Here is a 26,791-nt window from a genome sequence, read left to right as displayed (position 1 = left end):
AGAGGAACAGGAGAGGGAGATGCTGGGGGCAGAGAGGAACAGGAGAGGAAGGATGCTGGGGGCAGAGAGGAACAGGAGAGGAAGATGCTGGGGCAGAGAGGAACAGGAGAGGGAGATGCTGGGGGCAGAGAGGAACAGGAGAGGGAGATGCTGGGGGCAGAGAGGAACAGGAGAGGGAGATGCTGGGGGCAGAGAGGAACAGGAGAGGGAGATGCTGGGGGCAGAGAGGAACAGGAGGGAGATGCTGGGGGCAGAGAGGAACAGGAGAGGGAGATGCTGGGGCAGAGAGGAACAGGAGGGAGATGCTGGGGCAGAGAGGAACAGGAGAGGGAGATGCTGGGGCAGAGAGGAACAGGAGAGGGAGATGCTGGGGGCAGAGAGGAACAGGAGAGGAGATGCTGGGGCAGAGAGGAACAGGAGAGGGAGATGCTGGGGGCAGAGAGGAACAGGAGGGAGATGCTGGGGGCAGAGAGGAACAGGAGAGGGAGATGCTGGGGCAGAGAGGAACAGGAGAGGGAGATGCTGGGGCAGAGAGGAACGAGGAGAGGGAGATGCTGGGGGCAGAGAGGAACAGGAGAGGGAGATGCTGGGGGCAGAGAGGAACAGGAGAGGAGATGCTGGGGGCAGAGAGGAACAGGAGAGGTAGATGCTGGGGGCAGAGAGGAACAGGAGGGAGATGCTGGTGGCAGAGAGGAACAGGAGGGAGATGCTGGGGGCAGAGAGGAACAGGAGGGAGATGCTGGGGCAGAGAGGAACAGGAGGAAGATGCTGGGGGCAGAGAGGAACAGGAGGGAGATGCTGGGGGCAGAGAGGAGGAACAGGAGAGGGAGATGCTGGGGGCAGAGAGGAACAGGAGGGAGATGCTGGGGCAGAGAGGAACAGGAGAGGAGATGCTGGGTGCAGAGAGGAACAGGAGAGGGAGATGCTGGGGGCAGAGAGGAACAGGAGAGGGAGATGCTGGGGGCAGAGAGGAACAGGAGGAAGATGCCGGGGGCAGAGAGGAACAGGAGAGGGAGATGCTGGGGCAGAGAGGAACAGGAGAGGGAGATGCTGGGGGCAGAGAGGAACAGGAGAGGGAGATGCTGGGGCAGAGAGGAACAGGAGGGAGATGCTGGGGGCAGAGAGGAACAGGAGGGAGATGCTGGGGGCAGAGAGGAACAGGAGAGGGAGATGCTGGGGCAGAGAGGAACAGGAGGGAGATGCTGGGGGCAGAGAGGAACAGGAGGGAGATGCTGGGGCAGAGAGGAACAGGAGAGGGAGATGCTGGGGGCAGAGAGGAACAGGAGGGAGATGCTGGGGGCAGAGAGGAACAGGAGAGGGAGATGCTGGGGGCAGAGAGGAACAGGAGGGAGATGATGGGGGCAGAGAGGAACAGGAGGGAGATGATGGGGGCAGAGAGGAACAGGAGGGAGATGCTGGGGGCAGAGAGGAACAGGAGAGGGAGATGCTGGGGGCAGAGAGGAACAGGAGAGGGAGATGCTGGGGGCAGAGAGGAACAGGAGGGAGATGCTGGGGGCAGAGAGGAACAGGAGGGAGATGCTGGGGGCAGAGAGGAACAGGAGAGGGAGATGCTGGGGGCAGAGAGGAACAGGAGAGGGAGATGCTGGGGGCAGAGAGGAACAGGAGGGAGATGCTGGTGGCAGAGAGGAACAGGAGGGAGATGCTGGTGGCAGAGAGGAACAGGAGGGAGATGCTGGGGCAGAGAGGAACAGGAGGGAGATGCTGGTGGCAGAGAGGAACAGGAGGGAGATGCTGGTGGCAGAGAGGAACAGGAGAGGGAGATGTTGGGGGCAGAGAGGAACAGGAGAGGGAGATGCTGGGGGCAGAGAGGAACAGGAGGGAGATTCTGGTGGCAGAGAGGAACAGGAGGGAGATGCTGGGGGCAGAGAGGAACAGGAGAGGGAGATGCTGGGGGCAGAGAGGAACAGGAGAGGGAGATGCTGGGGCAGAGAGGAACAGGAGAGGGAGATGCTGGGGGCAGAGAGGAACAGGAGAGGGAGATGCTGGGGGCAGAGAGGAACAGGAGGGAGATGCTGGGGGCAGAGAGGAACAGGAGGGAGATGCTGGTGGCAGAGAGGAACAGGAGGTAGATGCTGGGGGCAGAGAGGAACAGGAGGGAGATGCTGGTGGCAGAGAGGAACAGGAGGGAGATGCTGGTGGCAGAGAGGAACAGGAGAGGTAGATGCTGGGGGCAGAGAGGAACAGGAGAGGGAGATGCTGGGGGCAGAGAGGAACAGGAGTGGGAGATGCTGGGGCAGAGAGGAACAGGAGAGGGAGATGCTGGGGCAGAGAGGAACAGGAGGGAGATGCTGGGGGCAGAGAGGAACAGGAGAGGGAGATGCTGGGGGCAGAGAGGAACAGGAGGGAGATGCTGGTGGCAGAGAGGAACAGGAGGGAGATGCTGGGGGCAGAGAGGAACAGGAGAGGGAGATGCTGGGGGCAGAGAGGAACAGGAGAGGGAGATGCTGGGGGCAGAGAGGAACAGGAGAGGAATATGCTGGGGCAGAGAGGAACAGGAGAGGGAGATGCTGGGGGCAGAGAGGAACAGGAGAGGGAGATGCTGGGGCAGAGAGGAACAGGAGGGAGAAGCTGGGGGCAGAGAGGAACAGGAGAGGGAGATGCTGGGGGCAGAGAGGAACAGGAGAGGGAGATGCTGGGGGCAGAGAGGAACAGGAGAGGGAGATGCTGGGGGCAGAGAGGAACAGGAGGAAGATGCTGGGGGCAGAGAGGAACAGGAGAGGTAGATGCTGGGGACAGAGAGGAACAGGAGAGGGAGATGCTGGGGGCAGAGAGGAACAGGAGAGGGAGATGCTGGGGGCAGAGAGGAACAGGAGAGGGAGATGCTGGGGGCAGAGAGGAACAGGAGAGGGAGATGCTGGGGGCAGAGAGGAACAGGAGAGGGAGATGCTGGGGACAGAGAGGAACAGGAGGGAGATGCTGGGGGCAGAGAGGAACAGGAGGGAGATGCTGGGGGCAGAGAGGAACAGGAGGGAGATGCTGGGGGCAGAGAGGAACAGGAGAGGGAGATGCTGGGGGCAGAGAGGAACAGGAGAGGGAGATGCTGGGGGCAGAGAGGAACAGGAGAGGGAGATGCTGGGGGCAGAGAGGAACAGGAGAGGGAGATGCTGGGGGCAGAGAGGAACAGGAGAGGTAGATGCTGGGGGCAGAGAGGAACAGGAGGGAGATGCTGGTGGCAGAGAGGAACAGGAGGGAGATGCTGGGGGCAGAGAGGAACAGGAGGGAGATGCTGGGGGCAGAGAGGAACAGGAGGGAGATGCTGGGGGCAGAGAGGAACAGGAGAGGGAGATGCTGGGGGCAGATAGGAACAGGAGAGGGAGATGCTGGGGGCAGAGAGGAACAGGAGAGGGAGATGCTGGGGGCAGAGAGGAACAGGAGGTAGATGCTGGGGGCAGAGAGGAACAGGAGGGAGATGCTGGTGGCAGAGAGGAACAGGAGGGAGATGCTGGGGGCAGAGAGGAACAGGAGGGAGATGCTGGGGGCAGAGAGGAACAGGAGGAAGATGCTGGGGGCAGAGAGGAACAGGAGGGAGATGCTGGGAGCAGAGAGGAACAGGAGAGGGAGATGCTGGGGGCAGAGAGGAACAGGAGGGAGATGCTGGGGGCAGAGAGGAACAGGAGAGGGAGATGCTGGGGGCAGAGAGGAACAGGAGAGGGAGATGCTGGGGGCAGAGAGGAACAGGAGAGGGAGATGCTGGGGGCAGAGAGGAACAGGAGAGGGAGATGCCGGGGGCAGAGAGGAACAGGAGGAAGATGCCGGGGGCAGAGAGGAACAGGAGAGGGAGATGCTGGGGGCAGAGAGGAACAGGAGAGGGAGATGCTGGGGGCAGAGAGGAACAGGAGAGGGAGATGCTGGGGGCAGAGAGGAACAGGAGGGAGATGCTGGGGGCAGAGAGGAACAGGAGGGAGATGCTGGGGGCAGAGAGGAACAGGAGAGGGAGATGCTGGGGGCAGAGAGGAACAGGAGGGAGATGCTGGGGGCCGAGAGGAACAGGAGAGGGAGATGCTGGGGGCAGAGAGGAACAGGAGAGGGAGATGCTGGGGGCAGAGAGGAACAGGAGAGGGAGATGCTGGGGGCAGAGAGGAACAGGAGGGAGATGCTGGGGGCAGAGAGGAACAGGAGAGGGAGATGCTGGGGGCAGAGAGGAACAGGAGAGGAATATGCTGGGGCAGAGAGGAACAGGAGAGGGAGATGCTGGGGGCAGAGAGGAACAGGAGAGGGAGATGCTGGGGCAGAGAGGAACAGGAGGGAGATGCTGGGGGCAGAGAGGAACAGGAGAGGGAGATGCTGGGGGCAGAGAGGAACAGGAGAGGGAGATGCTGGGGGCAGAGAGGAACAGGAGGAAGATGCTGGGGGCAGAGAGGAACAGGAGAGGTAGATGCTGGGGACAGAGAGGAACAGGAGAGGGAGATGCTGGGGGCAGAGAGGAACAGGAGAGGGAGATGCTGGGGGCAGAGAGGAACAGGAGAGGGAGATGCTGGGGGCAGAGAGGAACAGGAGAGGGAGATGCTGGGGGCAGAGAGGAACAGGAGAGGGAGATGCTGGGGACAGAGAGGAACAGGAGGGAGATGCTGGGGGCAGAGAGGAACAGGAGGGAGATGCTGGGGGCAGAGAGGAACAGGAGGGAGATGCTGGGGGCAGAGAGGAACAGGAGGGAGATGCTGGGGGCAGAGAGGAACAGGAGAGGGAGATGCTGGGGGCAGAGAGGAACAGGAGAGGGAGATGCTGGGGGCAGAGAGGAACAGGAGAGGGAGATGCTGGGGGCAGAGAGGAACAGGAGAGGGAGATGCTGGGGGCAGAGAGGAACAGGAGAGGGAGATGCTGGGGGCAGAGAGGAACAGGAGAGGGAGATGCTGGGGGCAGAGAGGAACAGGAGAGGTAGATGCTGGGGGCAGAGAGGAACAGGAGGGAGATGCTGGGGGCAGAGAGGAACAGGAGGGAGATGCTGGGGGCAGAGAGGAACAGGAGGGAGATGCTGGGGGCAGAGAGGAACAGGAGGGAGATGCTGGGGGCAGAGAGGAACAGGAGAGGGAGATGCTGGGGGCAGATAGGAACAGGAGAGGGAGATGCTGGGGGCAGATAGGAACAGGAGAGGGAGATGCTGGGGGCAGAGAGGAACAGGAGAGGTAGATGCTGGGGGCAGAGAGGAACAGGAGAGGGAGATGCTGGGGGCAGAGAGGAACAGGAGAGGGAGATGCTGGGGGCAGAGAGGAACAGGAGAGGGAGATGCTGGGGCAGAGAGGAACAGGAGAGGGAGATGCTGGGGGCAGAGAGGAACAGGAGAGGGAGATGCTGGGGGCAGAGAGGAACAGGAGGAAGATGCTGGGGGCAGAGAGGAACAGGAGAGGTAGATGCTGGGGACAGAGAGGAACAGGAGAGGGAGATGCTGGGGGCAGAGAGGAACAGGAGAGGGAGATGCTGGGGGCAGAGAGGAACAGGAGAGGGAGATGCTGGGGGCAGAGAGGAACAGGAGAGGGAGATGCTGGGGGCAGAGAGGAACAGGAGAGGGAGATGCTGGGGACAGAGAGGAACAGGAGGGAGATGCTGGGGGCAGAGAGGAACAGGAGGGAGATGCTGGGGGCAGAGAGGAACAGGAGGGAGATGCTGGGGCAGAGAGGAACAGGAGGGAGATGCTGGGGGCAGAGAGGAACAGGAGGGAGATGCTGGGGGCAGAGAGGAACAGGAGAGGGAGATGCTGGGGGCAGAGAGGAACAGGAGAGGGAGATGCTGGGGGCAGAGAGGAACAGGAGAGGGAGATGCTGGGGGCAGAGAGGAACAGGAGAGGGAGATGCTGGGGGGCAGAGAGGAACAGGAGAGGTAGATGCTGGGGGCAGAGAGGAACAGGAGGGAGATGCTGGTGGCAGAGAGGAACAGGAGGGAGATGCTGGGGGCAGAGAGGAACAGGAGGGAGATGCTGGGGGCAGAGAGGAACAGGAGGGAGATGCTGGGGGCAGAGAGGAACAGGAGAGGGAGATGCTGGGGGCAGAGAGGAACAGGAGAGGGAGATGCTGGGGGCAGAGAGGAACAGGAGAGGGAGATGCTGGGGGCAGAGAGGAACAGGAGAGGTAGATGCTGGGGGCAGAGAGGAACAGGAGAGGGAGATGCTGGGGGCAGAGAGGAACAGGAGAGGGAGATGCTGGGGGCAGAGAGGAACAGGAGAGGGAGATGCTGGGGCAGAGAGGAACAGGAGAGGGAGATGCTGGGGGCAGAGAGGAACAGGAGGGAGATGCTGGGGGCAGAGAGGAACAGGAGAGGGAGATGCTGGGGGCAGAGAGGAACAGGAGGGAGATGCTGGTGGCAGAGAGGAACAGGAGGGAGATGCTGGGGGCAGAGAGGAACAGGAGAGGGAGATGCTGGGGGCAGAGAGGAACAGGAGAGGGAGATGCTGGGGGCAGAGAGGAACAGGAGAGGGAGATGCTGGGGGCAGAGAGGAACAGGAGAGGGAGATGCTGGGGGCAGAGAGGAACAGGAGGGAGATGCTGGGGGCAGAGAGGAACAGGAGAGGGAGATGCTGGGGGCAGAGAGGAACAGGAGGGAGATGCTGGGGGCAGAGAGGAACAGGAGAGGGAGATGCTGGGGGCAGAGAGGAACAGGAGGGAGATGCTGGGGGCAGAGAGGAACAGGAGGGAGATGCTGGGGGCAGAGAGGAACAGGAGGGAGATGCTGGGGGCAGAGAGGAACAGGAGAGGGAGATGCTGGGGGCAGAGAGGAACAGGAGAGGGAGATGCTGGGGGCAGAGAGGAACAGGAGGGAGATGCTGGGGGCAGAGAGGAACAGGAGAGGGAGATACTGGGGGCAGAGAGGATCAGGAGAGGGAGATGCTGGGGGCAGAGAGGAACAGGAGGGAGATGCTGGGGGCAGAGAGGAACAGGAGAGGGAGATGCTGGGGGCAGAGAGGAACAGGAGAGGGAGATGCTGGGGGCAGAGAGGAACAGGAGAGGGAGATGCTGGGGGCAGAGAGGAACAGGAGAGGAATATGCTGGGGCAGAGAGGAACAGGAGAGGGAGATGCTGGGGGCAGAGAGGAACAGGAGAGGGAGATGCTGGGGCAGAGAGGAACAGGAGGGAGATGCTGGGGGCAGAGAGGAACAGGAGAGGGAGATGCTGGGGGCAGAGAGGAACAGGAGAGGGAGATGCTGGGGGCAGAGAGGAACAGGAGAGGGAGATGCTGGGGGCAGAGAGGAACAGGAGGAAGATGCTGGGGGCAGAGAGGAACAGGAGAGGTAGATGCTGGGGACAGAGAGGAACAGGAGAGGGAGATGCTGGGGGCAGAGAGGAACAGGAGAGGGAGATGCTGGGGGCAGAGAGGAACAGGAGAGGGAGATGCTGGGGGCAGAGAGGAACAGGAGAGGGAGATGCTGGGGGCAGAGAGGAACAGGAGAGGGAGATGCTGGGGGCAGAGAGGAACAGGAGGGAGATGCTGGGGGCAGAGAGGAACAGGAGAGGGAGATGCTGGGGGCAGAGAGGAACAGGAGGAAGATGCTGGGGGCAGAGAGGAACAGGAGAGGGAGATGCTGGGGGCAGAGAGGAACAGGAGAGGGAGATGCTGGGGGCAGAGAGGAACAGGAGAGGGAGATGCTGGGGGCAGAGAGGAACAGGAGGAAGATGCTGGGGGCAGAGAGGAACAGGAGAGGGAGATGCTGGGGGCAGAGAGGAACAGGAGAGGGAGATGCTGGGGGCAGAGAGGAACAGGAGAGGGAGATGCTGGGGGCAGAGAGGAACAGGAGAGGGAGATGCTGGGGCAGAGAGGAACAGGAGAGGGAGATGCTGGGGGCAGAGAGGAACAGGAGAGGGAGATGCTGGGGGCAGAGAGGAACAGGAGAGGGAGATGCTGGGGCAGAGAGGAACAGGAGAGGGAGATGCTGGGGGCAGAGAGGAACAGGAGAGGGAGATGCTGGGGGCAGAGAGGAACAGGAGAGGGAGATGCTGGGGGCAGAGAGGAACAGGAGGGAGATGCTGGGGGCAGAGAGGAACAGGAGAGGGAGATGCTGGGGGCAGAGAGGAACAGGAGAGGGAGATGCTGGGGGCAGAGAGGAACAGGAGGGAGATGCTGGGGGCAGAGAGGAACAGGAGAGGGAGATGCTGGGGGCAGAGAGGAACAGGAGGGAGATGCTGGGGGCAGAGAGGAACAGGAGGGAGATGCTGGGGGCAGAGAGGAACAGGAGAGGGAGATGCTGGGGGCAGAGAGGAACAGGAGGGAGATGCTGGGGGCAGAGAGGAACATACGGGCAGTGCGCACGCGCAACGTACTTTCACAACAGACTAAGTATTTTTACACAAGTTCTAGCAAAGCTTTTCAGTAGTAATGGCTGCCACAGAGTGATTGACATGAAGGGGGCGTTTCTGGGTGTCAACTGTCCGTTTTCAGGGAGTGTTCGAAAAAACGCAGACATGCCAGGAAAAACGTAGGCGTGGCTTGGAGAACGTAGGGCGTTTTTGTGACGTCAAATCCGGAACGGAACAGTTTTAAGTGGTCGCAAGCGCTGAGTAGGTCTAGAGCTACTCTGAATAATTTTTTTTTGTAGCCGCTCTGCGATCCTTTCATTCGCACTTCTGCTAAGCTAAAATACACTCCCAGTGGGCGGCAGCATGGTGTTTGCACGACTGCTAAAAACAGCTAGCGAGCGATCAACTTGGAATGACCCCCATAGTACTGTAGAAATGCTCAAATGCCTCCTTTAATCCTTGCCTCTCACACACACATCTCTCACTTATACACCTCTCACTTACACACACACCTCTCACTTATATACCTCTCACTTATACACCTCTCACTTACACACACACCTCTCACTTATACACCTCTCACTTATACAGCTCTCACTTATACAGCTCTCACTTATACAGCTCTCACTTACACACACACCTCTCACTTATACACCTCTCACTTATACACCTCTCACTTACACACACACACACACACACACACACACCTTTTACTTATACACCTCTCACTTATACACCTCTCACTTACACACACACACACACACACACCTTTTACTTATACACCTCTCACTTATACACCTCACTTATACACCTCTCACACACACACGTCTCACTTATACCCCTCTTACTTACACACACACACACACACCTCTCACTTATACACCTCTCACTAGCACACACACACACACACCTCTCACTTATACACCTCTCACTTACACACACACACCTCACTTACACACCTCTCACTTACACACATACACCTCTCACTTATACACCTCTTACTTACACACATACACCTCTCGCTTATACACCTCTCACTTACACACATACACCTCTCACTTATACACCTCTCACTTATACACCTCTCACTTATACACCTCTCACTTATACACCTCTCACTTATACACCTCTCACTTATACACCTCTCACTTATACACCTCTCACTTACACACACACACACACACACACACACACACACACCTTTTACTTATACACCTCTCACTTATACACCTCTCACTTACACACACACACACCTTTTACTTATACACCTCACTTACACCTCTCACTTATACACCTCTCACACACACACGTCTCACTTATACCCCTCTTACTTACACACACACACACACCTCTCACTTATACACCTCTCACTAACACACACACACACACACACCTCTCACTTATACACCTCTCACTTACACACACACACCTCACTTACACACCTCTCACTTACACACATACACCTCTCACTTATACACCTCTTACTTACACACATACACCTCTCGCTTATACACCTCTCACTTACTCACATACACCTCTCACTTATACACCTCTCACTTATACACCTCTCACTTACACACATACACCTCTCACTTATACACCTCTCACTTACACACATACACCTCTCACTTATACACCTCTCACTTAAGGCCCGTACACACTGGTCGATGTATCGGACGTTCTCTTGAACGGCCAATACATCGCGGGTCCGTCGGCCAGTGTGTACGGGCGATACGTCTGTGAACTCCGTCGTTCACAGACGTATCGCGTCGGCCGTGCAGCACAGCCGACGGTCAATATATCTACCGATATATTTGCGCGTCGCTGTGTGTGTACGGGGCGGTCGTCCGACCGCCCGTACACATGCTGCGGCGGCCGGCGGTGATTGACAGGTGAACTGGGCGGGCGCCTGCCCGCCCGCCCAGTTCATAACGTCAGTCCCCCGACAGATCGGGCAGTGTGTATGCTGAACACACTGCCCGATCCGTACATAGATATATCTGCAGATCAATTGATCTGCAGATATATCTTCTAGTGTGTACCCACCTTTACACACATACACCTCTCACTTATACACCTCTCACTAACACACATACACCTCTCACACACCTCTCACTTACACACATACACCTCTCACTTATACACCTTTCACTTAGACACATACACCTCTCACTTACACACATACACCTCTCACACACATACACCTCTCACTTATACACCTCTCACTTACACACATACACCTCTCACTTACACACATACACCTCTCACTTATACATCTCTCACTTACACACATACACCTCTCACTTATACACCTCTCACTTACACACATACACCTCTCACTTATACACCTCTCACTCACACACATACACCTCTCACTTATACACCTCTCACTTACACACATACACCTCTCACTTATACACCTCTCACTTACACACATACACCTCTCACTTACACACATACACCTCTCACTTATACACCTCTCACTTACACACATACACCTCTCACTTATACACCTCTCACTTACACACATACACCTCTCACTTCTACATCTCTCACTTACACATACACCTCTCACTTATACACCTCTCACTTACACACATACACCTCTCACTTATACACCTCTCCCTTACACACATACACCTCTCACTTATACATCTCTCACTTACACATACACCTCTCACTTATACACCTCTCACTTACACACATACACCTCTCACTTATACACCTCTCACTTACACACATACACCTCTCACTTATACACCTCTCACTTACACACATAAACCTCTCACTTATACACCTCTCACTTACACACATACACCTCTCACTTGCACACATACACCTCTCACTTACACACATACACCTCTCACTTATACACCTCTCACTTACACATACACCTCTCACTTATACACCTCTCACTTACACACATACACCTCTCACTTATACACCTCTCACTTACACACATACACCTCTCACTTATACACCTCTCACTTACACCTCTCACTTATACACCTCTCACTTACACACATACACCTCTCACTTACACACATACACCTCTCACTTATACACCTCTCACTTATACACCTCTCACTTACACACATACACCTCTCACTTATACACCTCTCACTTACACACATACACCTCTCACTTATACACCTCTCACTTACACACATACACCTCTCACTTATACACCTCTCACTTACACCTCTCACTTATACACCTCTCACTTACACACATACACCTCTCACTTACACACATACACCTCTCACTTATACACCTCTCACTTATACACCTCTCACTTACACACATACACCTCTCACTTATACATCTCTCACTTACACATACACCTCACTTATACACCTCTCACTTACACACATACACCTCTCACTTATACACCTCTCACTTACACACATACACCTCTCACTTACACACATACACCTCTCACTTATACACCTCTCACTTACACACATACACCTCTCACTTACACACATACACCTCTCACTTATACACCTCTCACTTACACACATACACCTCTCACTTACACACATACACCTCTCACTTATACACCTCTCACTTACACACATACACCTCTCACTTATACACCTCTCACTTACACACATACACCTCTCACTTACACACATACACCTCTCACTTATACACCTCTCACATACACACCTCTCACTTACACACATACACCTCTCACTTACACACATACACCTCTCACTTACATACACCTCTCACTTACACACATACACCTCTCACTTACATACACCTCTCACTTACACACATACACCTCTCACACATACACCTTTCACTTACACACATACACCTCTCACTTACACACATACACCTCTCACTTACACACACACACCTCTCACTTATACACCTCACACACACACACTTCACTTATACACCTCTCACTTACACACACCTCACTTAAAACATGTACACACAAAACACAGTGCTTCCAGGATTCATTAAAGCACCCCCAACTACACCCCCACCCCACATAGTGCAGCTTAAGGCAAGTTCTGCCATTGCCTGCCTACCTTTGGCTATCATCAGCCGGACGGAGGAACAGAGAGCTTTACTCAGCTTGCTTAACTGGAAGGGCCGGAGGGGAGCTGTGCTCTGGAGCTCCTCCTAGCTGCAGCCAGTGCCAGCTCTCTGTATATACAGGAGGCAGCTTCCGTGTCACGGACACAGGCCCTCCGTCTGCAAGAATGATTTAAAAAAAAGTTGCAGCGAGCGATCGTCAGGCAGCAGGAGACAGTGGAGGAGATGTCCCTTCTTGAGGTCAGGAGCCCAGTTGCAGCCGACTCCACTGCCTCCCACAGTTCCGCCACTGAGTTGCATACCTCCCAAAATGACACTCTCCAGGATGGACACAATGCTCTGCATCTGGACTTATGATTGCCATCAAATGTGTTGAACAGGTTAGTGGATAAGAAAGGTGTTTCAGCACAGGTGCCAGAAATCATACAGTAAGAGGAAAGTCCAGGAGCAGAGCATTGTGTCCCTCCTGGAGAGGGTCATGTGTGGAGGTATGCAGGGTATCCATTCACATGGTCGACCATGTTATGGTCGACAGTCATTAGGTCGACCACTATTGGTCGACATGGACACATGGTCAACACATGAAAGGTCGACACATGAAAAGGTCGACATGAGTTTTTTTACTTTTTTATCTTTTGGGGAACTTTTCCATACTTTACGATCCACATGGACTACGATTGGAACGGTAATCTGTGCCGAGCGAAGTGGTAGCGGAGAGAAGGCACCATGCCCGAAGCATGGCGAGCGAAGGCGGTGCACTAATTGGGGTTCCCGGTCACTTTACGCAAAAAACGACACCAAAAAAAGTAAAAAAACTTATGTCGACCTTTTAATGTGTCGACCATTTTCATGTGTCGACCATGTAAATGTCGACCAATAGTGGTCGACGTAATGACTGTTGACCATAACCTGGTCGACCATTCATACCGGAACCGGTATGCAGTTGTATTGGAAATAACATAAAGCTGAACTGAGAGGGTAGAGCTAGTAGCAGCGCCATGTAGCAGCTTGATCTGTGGTTACAGTGAAGAAAAACGTATAGGAAGAATGTGGTACTTTACTTCGTATGTCACCTAACCGGTTTCTCCTCCTCAGTCATTGGGTAGTTTCATTTGATCTCACGTAACTACTTGCCAACCTGGTCAGCTGTAAGAAATACTAATGGCATTACCCATTAATGGGCAACAACCACTAACAGTTTATTTTACAACATTTTCCAAGTGCATGCTATCTATTCTCAGGGGCAAATAAGAGGATTTCTGGAGGGGGGTTTCCAAATGTTTGATTTCTCTAATGTCCATAAGGGATACTGGGGATGCTTAGTATGATGGGGTATAGATGGGGTCCAAAGGAGCCATGGCACTATAAAAACTTCAAACAGGGTGTGCTGGCTCCTCCCCTCCTCCTGCTCAGTTTACAAAAATGTGCCCTCAGGGCCGGATGCACTGCTCCAGAGAGTTTTTTGCTTCAGTTTAATTTAAACTTAGTTTTATTAGGGAACTGTTTGGGCAAGAGTTACCTGCATCGTGGGAACATTGGGGAAGGGGGACTGCCCCCCGCCCCTCCCCAGAGGGTGCAGAACCGGATCGCAGCTGACAGAACTTGTACTGGAAGTGATGGAGTACCGCAAGGCATTGCGCTTCGGCGAACACATCCCGCAACATGCCGTACACCCCCTAAGCCTGATGAAACGAAGATTGGTGAGTGTTACCCTCTCTTTGTGTGGCACGGCACGGACGAGCATACAGTCTCTCACTAGGGAGTTCTCATGCCCTCACACACTGGAAGCATTAGGTGGAAAAAGGGATTTATCCTGTCTTTTTACACTTTTGGAGAGAATGCCAATATAAATATACATAGAGCTCCAGCGCCATTACAGGAGGTGGAGCTTTGCACAGAGCAGGACCAGCAAAGTCTGGCACCATTATCTGACAAGAAGGACGCTTCAGATACTATCAGCTCCTCCTGGGAGACACCTTACACCACAAACACACGGTACAGGGGCTAGATAAGGGGGAGACCCGCTGCTGGAATCCTTAATAATAATTTATTGTCACTATAACATGGACATGTATAGTGAAATTACCGTATATACTCGAGTATAAGTCGACCCGAATATAAGCCGAGGCACCTAATTTTACCCCAAAAACCTGGGAAAACTTATTGACTCGAGTATAAGCCTAGGGTGGGAAATGCAGCTCTAGCCGTACACAGCCCTCAGTGCCAGATATGCCCCCACAGTGCCAGATATGCCCCACAGTGCCAGATGTGCCTGATATGCCCCACAGTGCCAGATATGCCCCACAGTGCCAGATATGCCCACAGTGCCAGAGGTGCCAGATATGCCCCACAGTGCCAGATATGCCCCACAGTGCCAGATATGCCCCACAGTGCCAGATGTGCCTGATATGCCCCACAGTGCCAGATGTGCCTGATATGCCCCACAGTGCCAGATATGCCCACAGTGCCAGATATGCCCCACAGTGCCAGATATGCCCCACAGTGCCAGATGTGCCAGATATGCCCCACAGTGCCAGATATGCCCCACAGTGCCAGATATGCCCCACAGTGCCAGATATGCCCACAGTGCCAGATATGCCCCGCAGTGCCAGATGTGCCTGATATGCCCCACAGTGCCAGGTATGCCCCACAGTGCCAGATGTGCCTGATATGCCCCACAGTGCCAGATGTGCCTGATATGCCCCACAGTGCCAGGTATGCCCCACGGTGCCAGATGTGCCAGATATGCCCCACAGTGCCTGATATGCCCCACAGTGCCAATATGCCCCACAGTGCCAGATGTGCCAGATATGCCCCACAGTGCCAGATGTGCTTGATATGCCCCACAGTACCAGATATGCCCCACGGTGCCAGATATGCCTGCTATGCCCCACAGTGCCAGATATGCCCCACAGTGCCAGATATGCCCCACAGTGCCAGATGTGCCTGATATGCCCCACAGTGCCAGATATGCCCCATGGTGCCAGATATGCCCCACAGTGCCAGATATACCCCACAGTGCCAGATGTGCCTGATATGCCCCACAGTGCCAGATATGCCCCACAGTGCCAGATGTTCCTGATATGCCCCACAGTGCCAGATATACCCTACAGTACCAGATGTGCCTGATATGCCCCACAGTGCCAGATATGCCCCACAGTGCCAGATATGCCCCACAGTGCCAGATATGCCCCACAGTGCCAGATGTGCCCCGCAGTGCTAGATACTTACCCTCCGTCGCTCCCACGCTGTCTTCTGCAGCGGTGTGTGTTAAAGGAAGTGCCGGTTCGTGCACTTCCTTTAACACACACACCGCCGGAGACGCAGGAGGGACACAGGAGAGCCGCGCGCTGCGCTCTCCGTGTCCCTCCTAACGCTAACTCGATTATAAGCCGAGGTGGCTTTTTCAGCACAAAAAAACGTGCTGAAAAAGTCTGCTTATAATCGAGTATATACGGTACATACAGTTCTCATGTCATATACACCAGATAAAATATATCACATAAATTTAGCAAAAAAAAAAAGTTGAGAATTCAGACTAACAATCACAGAAGGGAGGAAACAATTCCTTAACCTACCGGTACGACATCTTGAACACCTATAACGTCTCCCCGATGGCAAAAGGGAAAAAAACACATTACATGGGTGACCCCTATCTTAAAACATTTTAATTGCATTCGACAGACTCCTTGCAGTGAGTACATCCGCCAACCTAGGCAGGGATTGGCAAAATGATCCTCTCCGCAGATTTGATCACTCTCTCCAGGGCAACAAGATCAGAACACTTGGCATTACCATACCACACCGTGATCGTGTAGGTCAGCAAGCTCTCAATCACGCATCGGTAAAAATTAACAAGAGTTGATTGCTGCAGACCTGCTGCTCGGAGCTTCCGTAAGAAGAAAAGACGCTGCTGAGCCTTCCCGACCACAGACGTGATATGCAAGGACCATGATAAATCCTCTGTAAATTTAATCCCCAAAAATTTCACATCGGTGACCCTATCCACCTCCTCATCGTTCAGTATCAACAGGCAGATGCTAGTTTTTTTAGATTTCCTCAAATCTATCACAAGTGTATTCACAGGGTGCTCACATTACAACTGTTATAATTGCCCTCGTTATTTGCTATTATTCTGTGTTGTGTTAATTACTGTGATTGATGTTTTTGATGAGAATAGAGTGAAGAGGATGTCCTAGGTGTCGATTATTATACTATCTATTCAGAGTTAGCAGGCAAAAAGTTCAGGCATAGTTTAGTTGTCTGGCCCTTCTGAGTTCAGTGTAGCCTGAGAGTAGAATAGATAGGTTGTTGCCTTTTCTATATAGGAGCAAAGTGACAAGTGTAGCGGTGTAAGTAGTACTCCGTGTCTGTTCTTCCTCTTATTGAGTGCCGGTTTAGTGGACCTCACACGGCCTTGTGAGGTCCAACTTTCACCTCAGTGTGTCAGTGCTGATAGGTGACGATTGTGTGGCTGGGGCCTTGGGGTCCATGATGATTTTCACCTAACCGGTGAAAACTGCGGTCACCCGTGACGTGGTGTTGTGTCCTCCAGTGGGTGTATAGGACTCACGTGTTGATGGTGATTTGTTTATTTCTTTTCTAAGTGCTAGCTGTTGCCGACAGTCTGGTCTCAAGACTTGGAGTGTCGGCCCAAAGGCAGTAATTGGTAAGTACCATGGAGGTGCTAGCAGAATCAGCCTGCATAATGGACAGAAAATGCTAGGTGCTGACAGCAGCTCACGTATGAATATGCCCGCTAGTGGGTCCTAGTGCTGCGAGATAAAAGGTAAACACTTCTTGGGCACTGCTGGTGTGTGAGAAGCAACCTTTGGGACTTACCTGGTGTCTACACCAATTCTAAACTATGTGCAAGACTAAAAAGGAAGAGGGTAACCCAATGGGCACTAACACACAACCAGGAGAAATTGGAAAACGTGTTATCTGTGGCTGCCTCTCTCACTCTGATAACTGGATTGAGGAGCTGTGATTGGTCATGGGTGCAGACAGTATATACTGATCTGTGGCATTGCAGAAGGCTGGTTATAGCAATCAGACCATTCTGTTATAGTCTATGCCCTAACACCTCTTCTGGAAGGAAGGGTTGGTAAAAACAAAGAAATGAAACCATTATCCTGTGAGGTTTTAACAACAAAACTGTATCTAGAATCACCAACCCACCTGGTGACTTCCTCTCCCTGCAGACAGTAGATGGTGACCAGTGGTCTCAGCGCTCAGAGAAGGGGACGGCAGGAGGAAATCTGTCCAGAACCACATCCTACTGTAGCTGGTGTAATGCAGTTACTGTGTTCTTAGTAATGTGTTACATGTAGCCATACATCTCACACACAGACATGGAATCTCCCCTCTTATACGGCTTAGTGTTCCTCTACCTGCGCAGCGGTAAGTCACATGCACCAGTAATAACGCTGTAGTGTGCGGTGTTGGTACTGGAGACGACAGGTCACCAGAGACATCTGGGGTGGTTATAGATATAAATTAGAAACCTTTGCTTAAATAAATATCTCTAATGTACTGCAAATGAGAATGTTATTAAAAGTAAAACATCTATAAATAAGATAATAAATAAATCCAATACCGACAAGTTGATTAAAAAAGCTTAGAACTGATTAGGTTTATATAAATGCCCTTCCTTTGTGTAACCTCAGAGAATATGGAGTTACGTGGTGCACAAAGCCTATCAGTGTATAAGTGTAGCCTCAGGGCAGCAGCAGAATTTAAAATGATATTCTCCTGTTGGAAATAATTCTGATCTAATGTAAAGAGATGTACAAGTGATTGTCTGTGAGAGTGTTCTTACAGAACTCTGTGGCTCAGCTAGCGTCTCTTCTTAGGTATGTAAGTTTCACCAGTGTCCATGGGTGCCGGACTGCACCATCACAGAAATAGAAAGATTTTAGCTGGTAAGTATTCCCAGGAGACCACTGGAGTATGAAGCGCTGAACATCTCCACTGTCAGACAAAGCAATATTGTGCTTTTCCCAAAGGCAGTGGTGCATAGATATGTAACATTTGTACTAAAGATAACTGTGCAGCAATAAGAAACCACCTAATTGTAATTTTACTTGTGTGCTCAAAACTGAAGACAAAGGTGATCTAGTTGCTGTGGGATACAGTAACATTTTTCAGTACCCTCTCTGCACCAGTTGTATAGATGTCCCTTATACGAGCAAACATTTTCTGCCTGATTCTTATCACAATGTACACATATATATATATATATATATATATATATATATATATATATATATGTATGTGTGTATATATATATATATATATATATATATATAAAATGAAAAATATTGCACCACTTGTGAGTAAAATAATGCCTAAATATTATCTGGCAGTAAAAAATAATTCAGACACACACATATATAATGTAAAAAACACTCCGCAATCTATATGTGCGTCAGCTATTCGCCACCACAAGGGGGAGTGTATTTTCGATGTGCAAGTGTGCGAGCACATGTGTAGCAGGGCTGTACAAACTGATTTTGTGTAGTCTGTGCTCAGCCCAGGACTTACTCAGCTGCTGCGATTGTTCCCTGCTGATCGGGGCTGGAGCTGACGTCAGACACCCTCCCTGAAAACGCCTGATCCCGCAAACGCCACCCACAAACAGCGTCTTCCTGTCAATCACCCCGGGATCGCCCGTGCGATTGCTTTTTCACACCATCCTGTCATTAGGCGCCGATGCTGCGGTCCATTGCGCCTGTGCATTGCGATGCATACGTATGCTCAGTTCATATCTGATCGCCCGTTGTGCGAAAACGCACAGCAGCGATCAGGTCTGAATTACCCCCTATGTTCCTCCACAACCTGCAGAATATACTGCTCTTGGTCTTCATTCCTTGCTAAAATGTTGTTGGATGTCTGCATAAGAGCTACACCTCTGCTGTGGTGAACGATTTCTTTCGGTCTTGCTGATCTTTTTCTCTCAGGTTTTCGTTTGCTGCTAACGTCCTCTGTTTCCATTCTTTTTCTGTGCCGGTTCTTTGTCTATACCACTCATGTATCCTCGTCTACCTTTTTCTCGCTGGCTAGCAAGAGTGACATGTCCTTTTCTATGGTCATTATCTGAAGGGCACTGACATGACCAAGGTCAAAAAGATCTTGTAATGGGGGGTGATTCCGAGTTGTTCGCTCGTTGACGATTTTCACTATACTGCGATTAGTCACTTACTGCACATGCGCAAGGTTCGCAGAGCGCATGCGCTTAGTTATTTTACACAAACGTTAGGTATTTTACTCACGGCATAACAAAGCTTTTTCATCGCTGTGCTGATCGTAATGTGATTGACTGGAAGTGGGTGTTTCTGGGCGGAAACTGGCCGTTTTATGGGAGTGTGCGGAAAAACGCAGGCGTTCGAGTTGCAAAACGCAGGAGTGGCTGGAGAAACGGGGGAGTTCCTGGGCGAACGCTGGGTGTGTTTGTGACGTCAAACTAGGAACAAAACGGGCTGAGCTGCTCGCAATGGCTGAGTAAGTGTGGAGCTACTCAGAAACTGCTAAGAAATTTCTATTCGCAATTCTGCTAATCTTTCGTTTGCAATTCTGCTAAGCTAAGATACACTCCCAGACGGTGGCGGCCTAGCGTGTGCAATGCTGCTAAAAGCAGCTAGCAAGCGAACAACTCGGAATCACCCCCAACTTCTCCTTAAAAACATTTTCCTTGCGGATCTGTGGATAGGATCTGTGTGATCTGCCTTTCAGAAGAACACTATTTGCATTGTATGACTTCTCAATCTTCGAGACTGCATTGTAGTCTGCTAAAATAGGAATTCTGGCTTTCTCCCAGAAAGGTTTCAAGTTCAACCCATCCAGGACAATTAGTGAGGCTTCCTTGACTGTGTTGTCCTTTGTCCTGATGAGAAAGAATAAACGTCGAAGAACATCACCATTAGACGGCAGCTTTTTTCCTGTCATTACTTCAAGTTGTTCACCAACAAGCCAGCTAAAATATCAATCTCCATGTAACACCACTAAAACCTTTGCAACCCTTATGAAACTTTACATAGGGTATTACTACCATATATACATCACATCCAGGGGGTCAGACTTTAGATCTTTGGACATTTATTTTTAAAGACCTCCTTAATATATACGAGTATACATACTTTCTTTTTTACTTTTTTTCCCCCCAAAATTTAGCATACTTAGGGGTATATTCAATTGGTGTCGAATCCCGCAGTGGATTCGACAGTGGTCCGATTCAACACCATTCGACTGTCGAATCCCTTCTTCCCGGTCACTGAATTCGAAATATTCAATTTGAAATGGATTCGACGCGCCTCCTGTCGGAAAAGTGACCAATGCTCGGATTGTGGGCGGCAGGGATTCGACCTCATGAACATCACAATCTGGTCAGAAAAAGGCTCCATTATTGTAGTCAGTGTAAAAAAAATGTGATATATATATATATATATATATATATATATATATATATATATATACATACATACATACAAAAAACGCAGATTGCCCTAAAAAAACGATTCCATAAGATAGCTGACTGTGTAATGGCCGCTCTTCTCCCTGAAGTCTCAAGCATAGGAGTGGCTTTGGTGAAGTGTAACCTGGGTAAAAATGTGGAATCATGGGTACATTCCTTCCCTCAGTCCAGTAAAGTAAAAAATATTCGGAAAAAAAAATCTAAATATAATAATGTGGCTCATAAATACAAAAAACAATTATATAATTTTTTTAAATATAGATAGTAGAAATAAAAAAAGCTTTAAAAAAATGAAAGTATTTAAAATTTCTTGTCAGCTCACGACAGAAAAACTTGTCGCAATGTAAAACGTAAAAAGTCACACCAAATACCACTGATACCGATTCGACAAACTTCAATTGAATATACTTTTGTCAGGTTTTTAACATTACAGACACTCGACTATCGAAACATCAAAAGTTAAAAAAAACGGATCCAACATGTTTTTTTTCCGAAAACTGGCGTATTGAATTGTTGAATGCAATTCGACAGGGTTTTTTTTGTTAAAAAATCCCCATTTTCCGACAAGACAAGGGATTCGACACCAATTGAATATACCCCTTAAGCTTTTAATGTTGTACTCTACTGCACCAGTATCCCAGCTTTACACCACTGGTTCAAAAAATAATTGCAGGCCAGTAATTAGGAGATAAAATGGCCAATTGTTGGTCTGCCTGTTAGATGACGCTTCTGTTAACTGTGAGCCTAATTCAGACCTAATCACTTGCAGGCGATTTTTGCATTGCTGCGATCAGTCGCCGCCTACAGGGGTGTGTGTTTTAGCTGTGCAAGTGTGTGATCGCATGTGCAGCCGAGCTGTACAAACAGATTTTGTGCAATCTCTGAGTAGCCCAGAACTTACTCAGCCGCTGCGATCACTTCAGCCTGTCCAGTCCTGGAATTGACGTCAGACACCCGCCCTGCAAACGCTTGGGAACGCCTTGTTTTTCCAGACACTCCCTGAAATGGTCAGTTGCCACCCACAAACGCCTTCTTCCTGTCGGCCGCCTTGCGAACGCCCATGCAAATGTATCCTTCGCTCAAACCCATCGATGAGCGGCGATCCGCTTTGTACCCGTGCAAAGCGCCTGTGCATTGCGGTGCATACGCATGCGCAGTTTAGACCTAATCGCAGGCTGTGAGAAAACGCAGCCTAGCGATGAGGTCTGAATTACCCCCGGTATATGTTTAAAGACTTAAATGTTGCTGTTATGTGAGAATATTTGTCTGGAAGAATGACGCTGGAGGGAACCACGGATGTTATTGTATTAATTCTCTTTCAGGTGTATTAGGTGAAACGTCCTGCGGGGAGAGAATAGAAGTGTCCGGCTTAGAGGGAGGAGATGTGACGCTACCTGTGGGTGAGACTGGGATCAGAGACATCTCCTGGGTGGCTGATATGAGACTCATTGTTAAAACAAAGTGGGGTAAACCTGTTGTGGTTCATAATGGACGACTGAGCGTCACATCCAATGGATCATTAATAATAGCTAATCTGTCCAGAGAGGACCAGAGGATCTATACCGCTAATATCCGGAGACAGCTATCAGGACAGTGTACACAGATATATGATCTCAGAGTATATGGTAAGTTATTGTCACTCAGTCTTCTTACAGTGTATTCATCCATTTCCTTATCAAATCTTTCATATATCTTAATAATGGGAAATCTTGTGATGCTCATCAGTAATATAGCAGTGGCTATCTGGGGGAGATGCATCAATCCTTGGAGAGTGATAAAGAGTAGAGAGATAAAGTACTAGCCGGTAAGCTCCTAACTGCCAGGTTACAGGCCATGTTTGAAAAATGACAGGAGCTGATTGGTTGGTAGTTTATCTCTCTCCACGTTATCACTCTCCAAGGTTTAGTACATCTGCCCCATGATGAGAATTAGGTGCTGCTGTCTGCCATCGTCCCGACTAGGAATTTATATTGGGGAATCAGGCAGCCACATACTTGCCTACTGTCCCGCAAAGTTCGTTAGACTCCAGAATATGGGGTGACTCTCCCAGACTATGAGGATTAGGGATGAATCCCAGGATCTGTGCTCCACTGGCCGCACTCTCTCCCTTCCCAAAGTGAAGTAGGTGGTCTGGTTGGCTCGTTGATGTGAACTGCACCAAATCACGTAACCAATGCTCTGTCCAACCCCTTTTACAAGCCCAGGAATCATGGCTTCGTATAGTGGAGGGCGGAGCCTAGATGATGCAGACACGGGGCAAGGTGCTAGCACCACCCATTTTGCTGCGTCACGCCACTGCACTGCCCATCACACACCGCCCACCTGGCAGGGGGCTGCCAGGAAGTCGGCATGTATGGGCAGTCCAGAGGAGTGGACTGATCAGCTGTCACATCAAGTGTCTGTGATTCAGAAAATGCTCTGGGGCCCTTAACCACTTTCCTGGCATAATCCTATGTGATACCACCGCAGCCAGGAGTCTGTTACCTGGCTTGGACGTGTCATATACGATTGTGCTGCCCCGCTGTGTTCCCCTCTGTATGGAAATATGTACTGCACAATTTCAGAACGGACTTCCTCCTGCTGCAACGGCCTCCTGGGAGTGATGTGGCGCTCTGACCGCCGACACCACTCCAGAAATCGCCCCCCAGAATACCTTAAGAATGGCATTCAAGGGTGAATGCACCAGAACTAAGGGGTTTATTCATGAAGCAATGAAAAGAGTGGAGAACTGAGCCTGTGGAGAAGTTGCCCATGGCAACCAATCAGCTGCTCCATACAACTGTATAGTATGCAAATTATAAATGCTACGTCAGTGCTGATTGGTTGCTATGGGCAACTTCTCCACTATTTCTCTATCGTCCTAAGTGGATGCTGGGGTTCCTGAAAGGACCATGGGGAATAGCGGCTCCGCAGGAGACAGGGCACAAAAGTAAAGCTTTTACAGGTCAGGTGGTGTGTACTGGCTCCTCCCCCCATGACCCTCCTCCAGACTCCAGTTAGATTTTTGTGCCCGGCCGAGAAGGGTGCAATTCTAGGTGGCTCTCATAAAGAGCTGCTTAGAGAGTTTAGCTTAGGTTTTTTATTTTACAGTGATTCCTGCTGGCAACAGGATCACTGCAACGAGGGACAGAGGGGAGAAGAAGTGAACTCACCTGCGTGCAGGATGGATTGGCTTCTTGGCTACTGGACATGAAGCTCCAGAGGGACGATCACAGGTACAGCCTGGATGGTCACCGGAGCCACGCCGCCGGCCCCCTCACAGATGCTGAAGCAAGAAGAGGTCCAGAATCGGCGGCTGAAGACTCCTGCAGTCTTCTTAAGGTAGCGCACAGCACTGCAGCTGTGCGCCATTTTCCTCTCAGCACACTTCACACGGCAGTCACTGAGGGTGCAGGGCGCTGGGAGGGGGGCGCCCTGGGAGGCAAATGAAAACCTTTAAAAAGGCTAAAAATACCTCACATATAGCCCCAGAGGCTATATGGAGATATTTACCCCTGCCTAAATGTACTAAATAGCGGGAGACGAGCCCGCCGGAAAAGGGGCGGGGCCTATCTCCTCAGCACACGGCGCCATTTTCTGTCACAGCTCCGCTGGTCAGGAAGGCTCCCAGGTCTCTCCCCTGCACTGCACTACAGAAACAGGGTATAACAGAGAGGGGGGGCAAAATAAATGGCAATATATCAATATAAAAGCAGCTATAAGGGAGCACTTAATCATAAGGCTATCCCTGTCATATATAGCGCTTTTTGGTGTGTGCTGGCAGACTCTCCCTCTGTCTCCCCAAAGGGCTAGTGGGTCCTGTCTTCGTATAGAGCATTCCCTGTGTGTCTGCTGTGTGTCGGTACGTGTGTGTCGACATGTATGAGGACGTTATTGGTGTGGAGGCGGAGCAATTGCCAAATATGAGGATGTCACCTCCTAGGGGGTCGACACCAGAATGGATGCCTTTATTTGTGGAATTACGGGATAGCGTCAACTCGCTTAAGCAGTCGTTTGCCGACATGAGGCGGCCGGACACTCAATTAGTGCCTGTCCAGGCGCCTCAAACACCGTCAGGGGCTGTAAAACGCCCCTTGCCTCAGTCGGTCGACACAGACCCAGACACAGGCACTGATTCCGGTGGTGAAGGTGACGAATCAACCGTATTTTCCAGTAGGGCCACACGTTATATGATTTTGGCAATAAAGGAGATGTTACATTTAGCTGATACTACAGGTACCACTAAACAGGGTATTATGTGGGGTGTGAAAAAACTACCAGTAGTTTTTACCGAATCAGAAGAATTAAATGACGTGTGTGATGAAGCGTGGGGTGCCCCGATAAAAAACTGCTAATTTCAAAGAAGTTATTGGCTTTATACCCTTTCCCGCCAGAGGTTAGGGAGCGCTGGGAAACACCTCCTAGGGTGGACAAAGCGCTAACACGCTTATCAAAACAAGTGGCGTTACCCTCTCCTGAGACGGCCGCACTTAAAGATCCATCAGATAGGAGGATGGAAAATATCCAAAAAGGTATATACACACATGCAGGTGTTATACTACGACCAGCTATTGCGACTGCCTGGATGTGCAGTGCTGGGGTAGTTTGGTCAGAGTCCCTGATCAAAAATATTGATACCCTGGACGGGGACAATATTTTACTGTCGTTAGAACAAATAAAGGATGCATTTCTTTATATGCGTGATGCACAGAGAGATATCTGCACACTGGCATCACGGGTAAGTGCTATGTCCATTTCGGCCAGAAGAGCTTTATGGACACGACAGTGGACAGGCGATGCGTAGAGGAGTTATTTGGGGTCGGTCTATCGGATTTGGTGGCCACGGCTACGGCCGGGAAATCCACCTTTCTACCTCAAGTCACTCCCCAACAGAAAAAGGCACCGACTTTTCAACCGCAGCCTTTTCGTTCCTTTAAAAATAAGAGAGCAAAGGGCTATTCATATCTGCCACGAGGCAGAGGACGAGGGAAGAGACAGCAACAGGCAGCTCCTTCCCAGGAACAGAAGCCCTCCCCGGCTTCTACAAAAGCCTCAGCATGACGCTGGGGCTTCGCAAGCGGACTTGGGGGCGGTAGGCGGTCGTCTCAAAAATTACAGCGCGCAGTGGGCTCACTCGCAGGTAAATCCCTGGATCCTGCAGATAATATCTCAGGGGTACAGGTTGAAATTAGAGACAGAGCCACCTCGCCGTTTCCTGAAGTCGGCTTTACCAACGTCCCCCTCAGAAAGGGAGACGGTTTTGGAAGCCATTCACAAGCTGTATTCTCAGCAGGTGATAGTCAAGGTACCTCTTCTACAACAAGGGAAGGGGTATTATTCCACTCTTTTTGTGGTACCGAAGCCGGATGGCTCGGTAAGGCCTATTCTAAATCTGAAGTCCTTGAACCTGTACATAAAGAAGTTCAAGTTCAAGATGGAGTCACTCAGAGCAGTGATAGCGAACCTGGAAGAAGGGGACTTTATGGTATCCTTGGACATCAAGGATGCGTATCTCCACGTTCCAATTACCCCTCACACCAGGGGTACCTCAGGTTCGTTGTACAAAACTGTCACTATCAGTTTCAGACGCTGCCGTTTGGTTTGTCCACGGCACCTCGGGTCTTTACAAAGGTAATGGCCGAGATAATATTTCTTCTTCGAAGAAAAGGCGTATTAATTATCCCATATTTGGACGATCTCCTAATAAGGACAAGGTCCAGAGAACAGCTAGAGATGGGTTTAGCACTATCTCAAGAGGTGCTAAAGCAGCACGGATGGATTCTGAATATTCCAAAATCCAAATTAATGCCGACAACTCGTCTGCTGTTCCTGGGGATGATTCTGGACACAGTTCAGAAAAAGGTTTTTCTTCCCGAAGAAAAAGCCAAGGAGTTATCTGACCTGGTCAGGAACCTCCTAAAACCAGGAAAGGTGTCTGTACATCAATGCACAAGAGTCCTGGGAAAAAATGGTAGCTTCTTACGAAGCAATCCCTTTCGGCAGATTCCATGCAAAGGGATCTGTTGGACAAATGGTCAGGGTC

The 26,791-nt window shown here is 51.0% G+C and overlaps 2 protein-coding genes across 11 annotated transcripts in view; one reads left to right on the top strand and one right to left on the bottom strand.

The window, feature by feature from the left end:
* The window catches only part of LOC134980217 (uncharacterized), a 132,701-nt gene extending 120,049 nt beyond the window's left edge, over window positions 1-12,652 (bottom strand). For 2 of the 4 annotated variants that reach the window (XM_063946926.1, XM_063946930.1), the window contains exon 1: window positions 12,290-12,407. The gene's annotated coding sequence lies outside the window, so the exon portion shown is untranslated. Of the gene's footprint in view, window positions 1-12,289; window positions 12,408-12,598 lie in introns of those variants that run through there. The other 2 variants (XM_063946927.1, XM_063946931.1) reach the window with 2 other exon arrangements.
* Window positions 1-26,791, top strand: part of LOC134980219 (uncharacterized) — a 48,617-nt gene that overhangs the window by 13,517 nt on the left and 8,309 nt on the right. For 5 of the 7 annotated variants that reach the window (XM_063946937.1, XM_063946935.1, XM_063946933.1 and 2 more), the window contains exon 2: window positions 22,092-22,394. In XM_063946937.1, coding sequence (XP_063803007.1) covers window positions 22,092-22,394 — 303 coding nt within the window. Of the gene's footprint in view, window positions 1-12,412; window positions 12,537-18,151; window positions 18,221-22,091; window positions 22,395-26,791 lie in introns of those variants that run through there. The other 2 variants (XM_063946934.1, XR_010190356.1) reach the window with 2 other exon arrangements.

This window comes from Pseudophryne corroboree, chromosome 12 (assembly GCF_028390025.1).
Source record: "Pseudophryne corroboree isolate aPseCor3 chromosome 12, aPseCor3.hap2, whole genome shotgun sequence".
NCBI lineage: Eukaryota > Metazoa > Chordata > Amphibia > Anura > Myobatrachidae > Pseudophryne > Pseudophryne corroboree.
The sequence above is the reverse complement of the archived record's forward strand: the minus strand, read 5'-3'. Positions and strand labels throughout refer to the sequence as shown.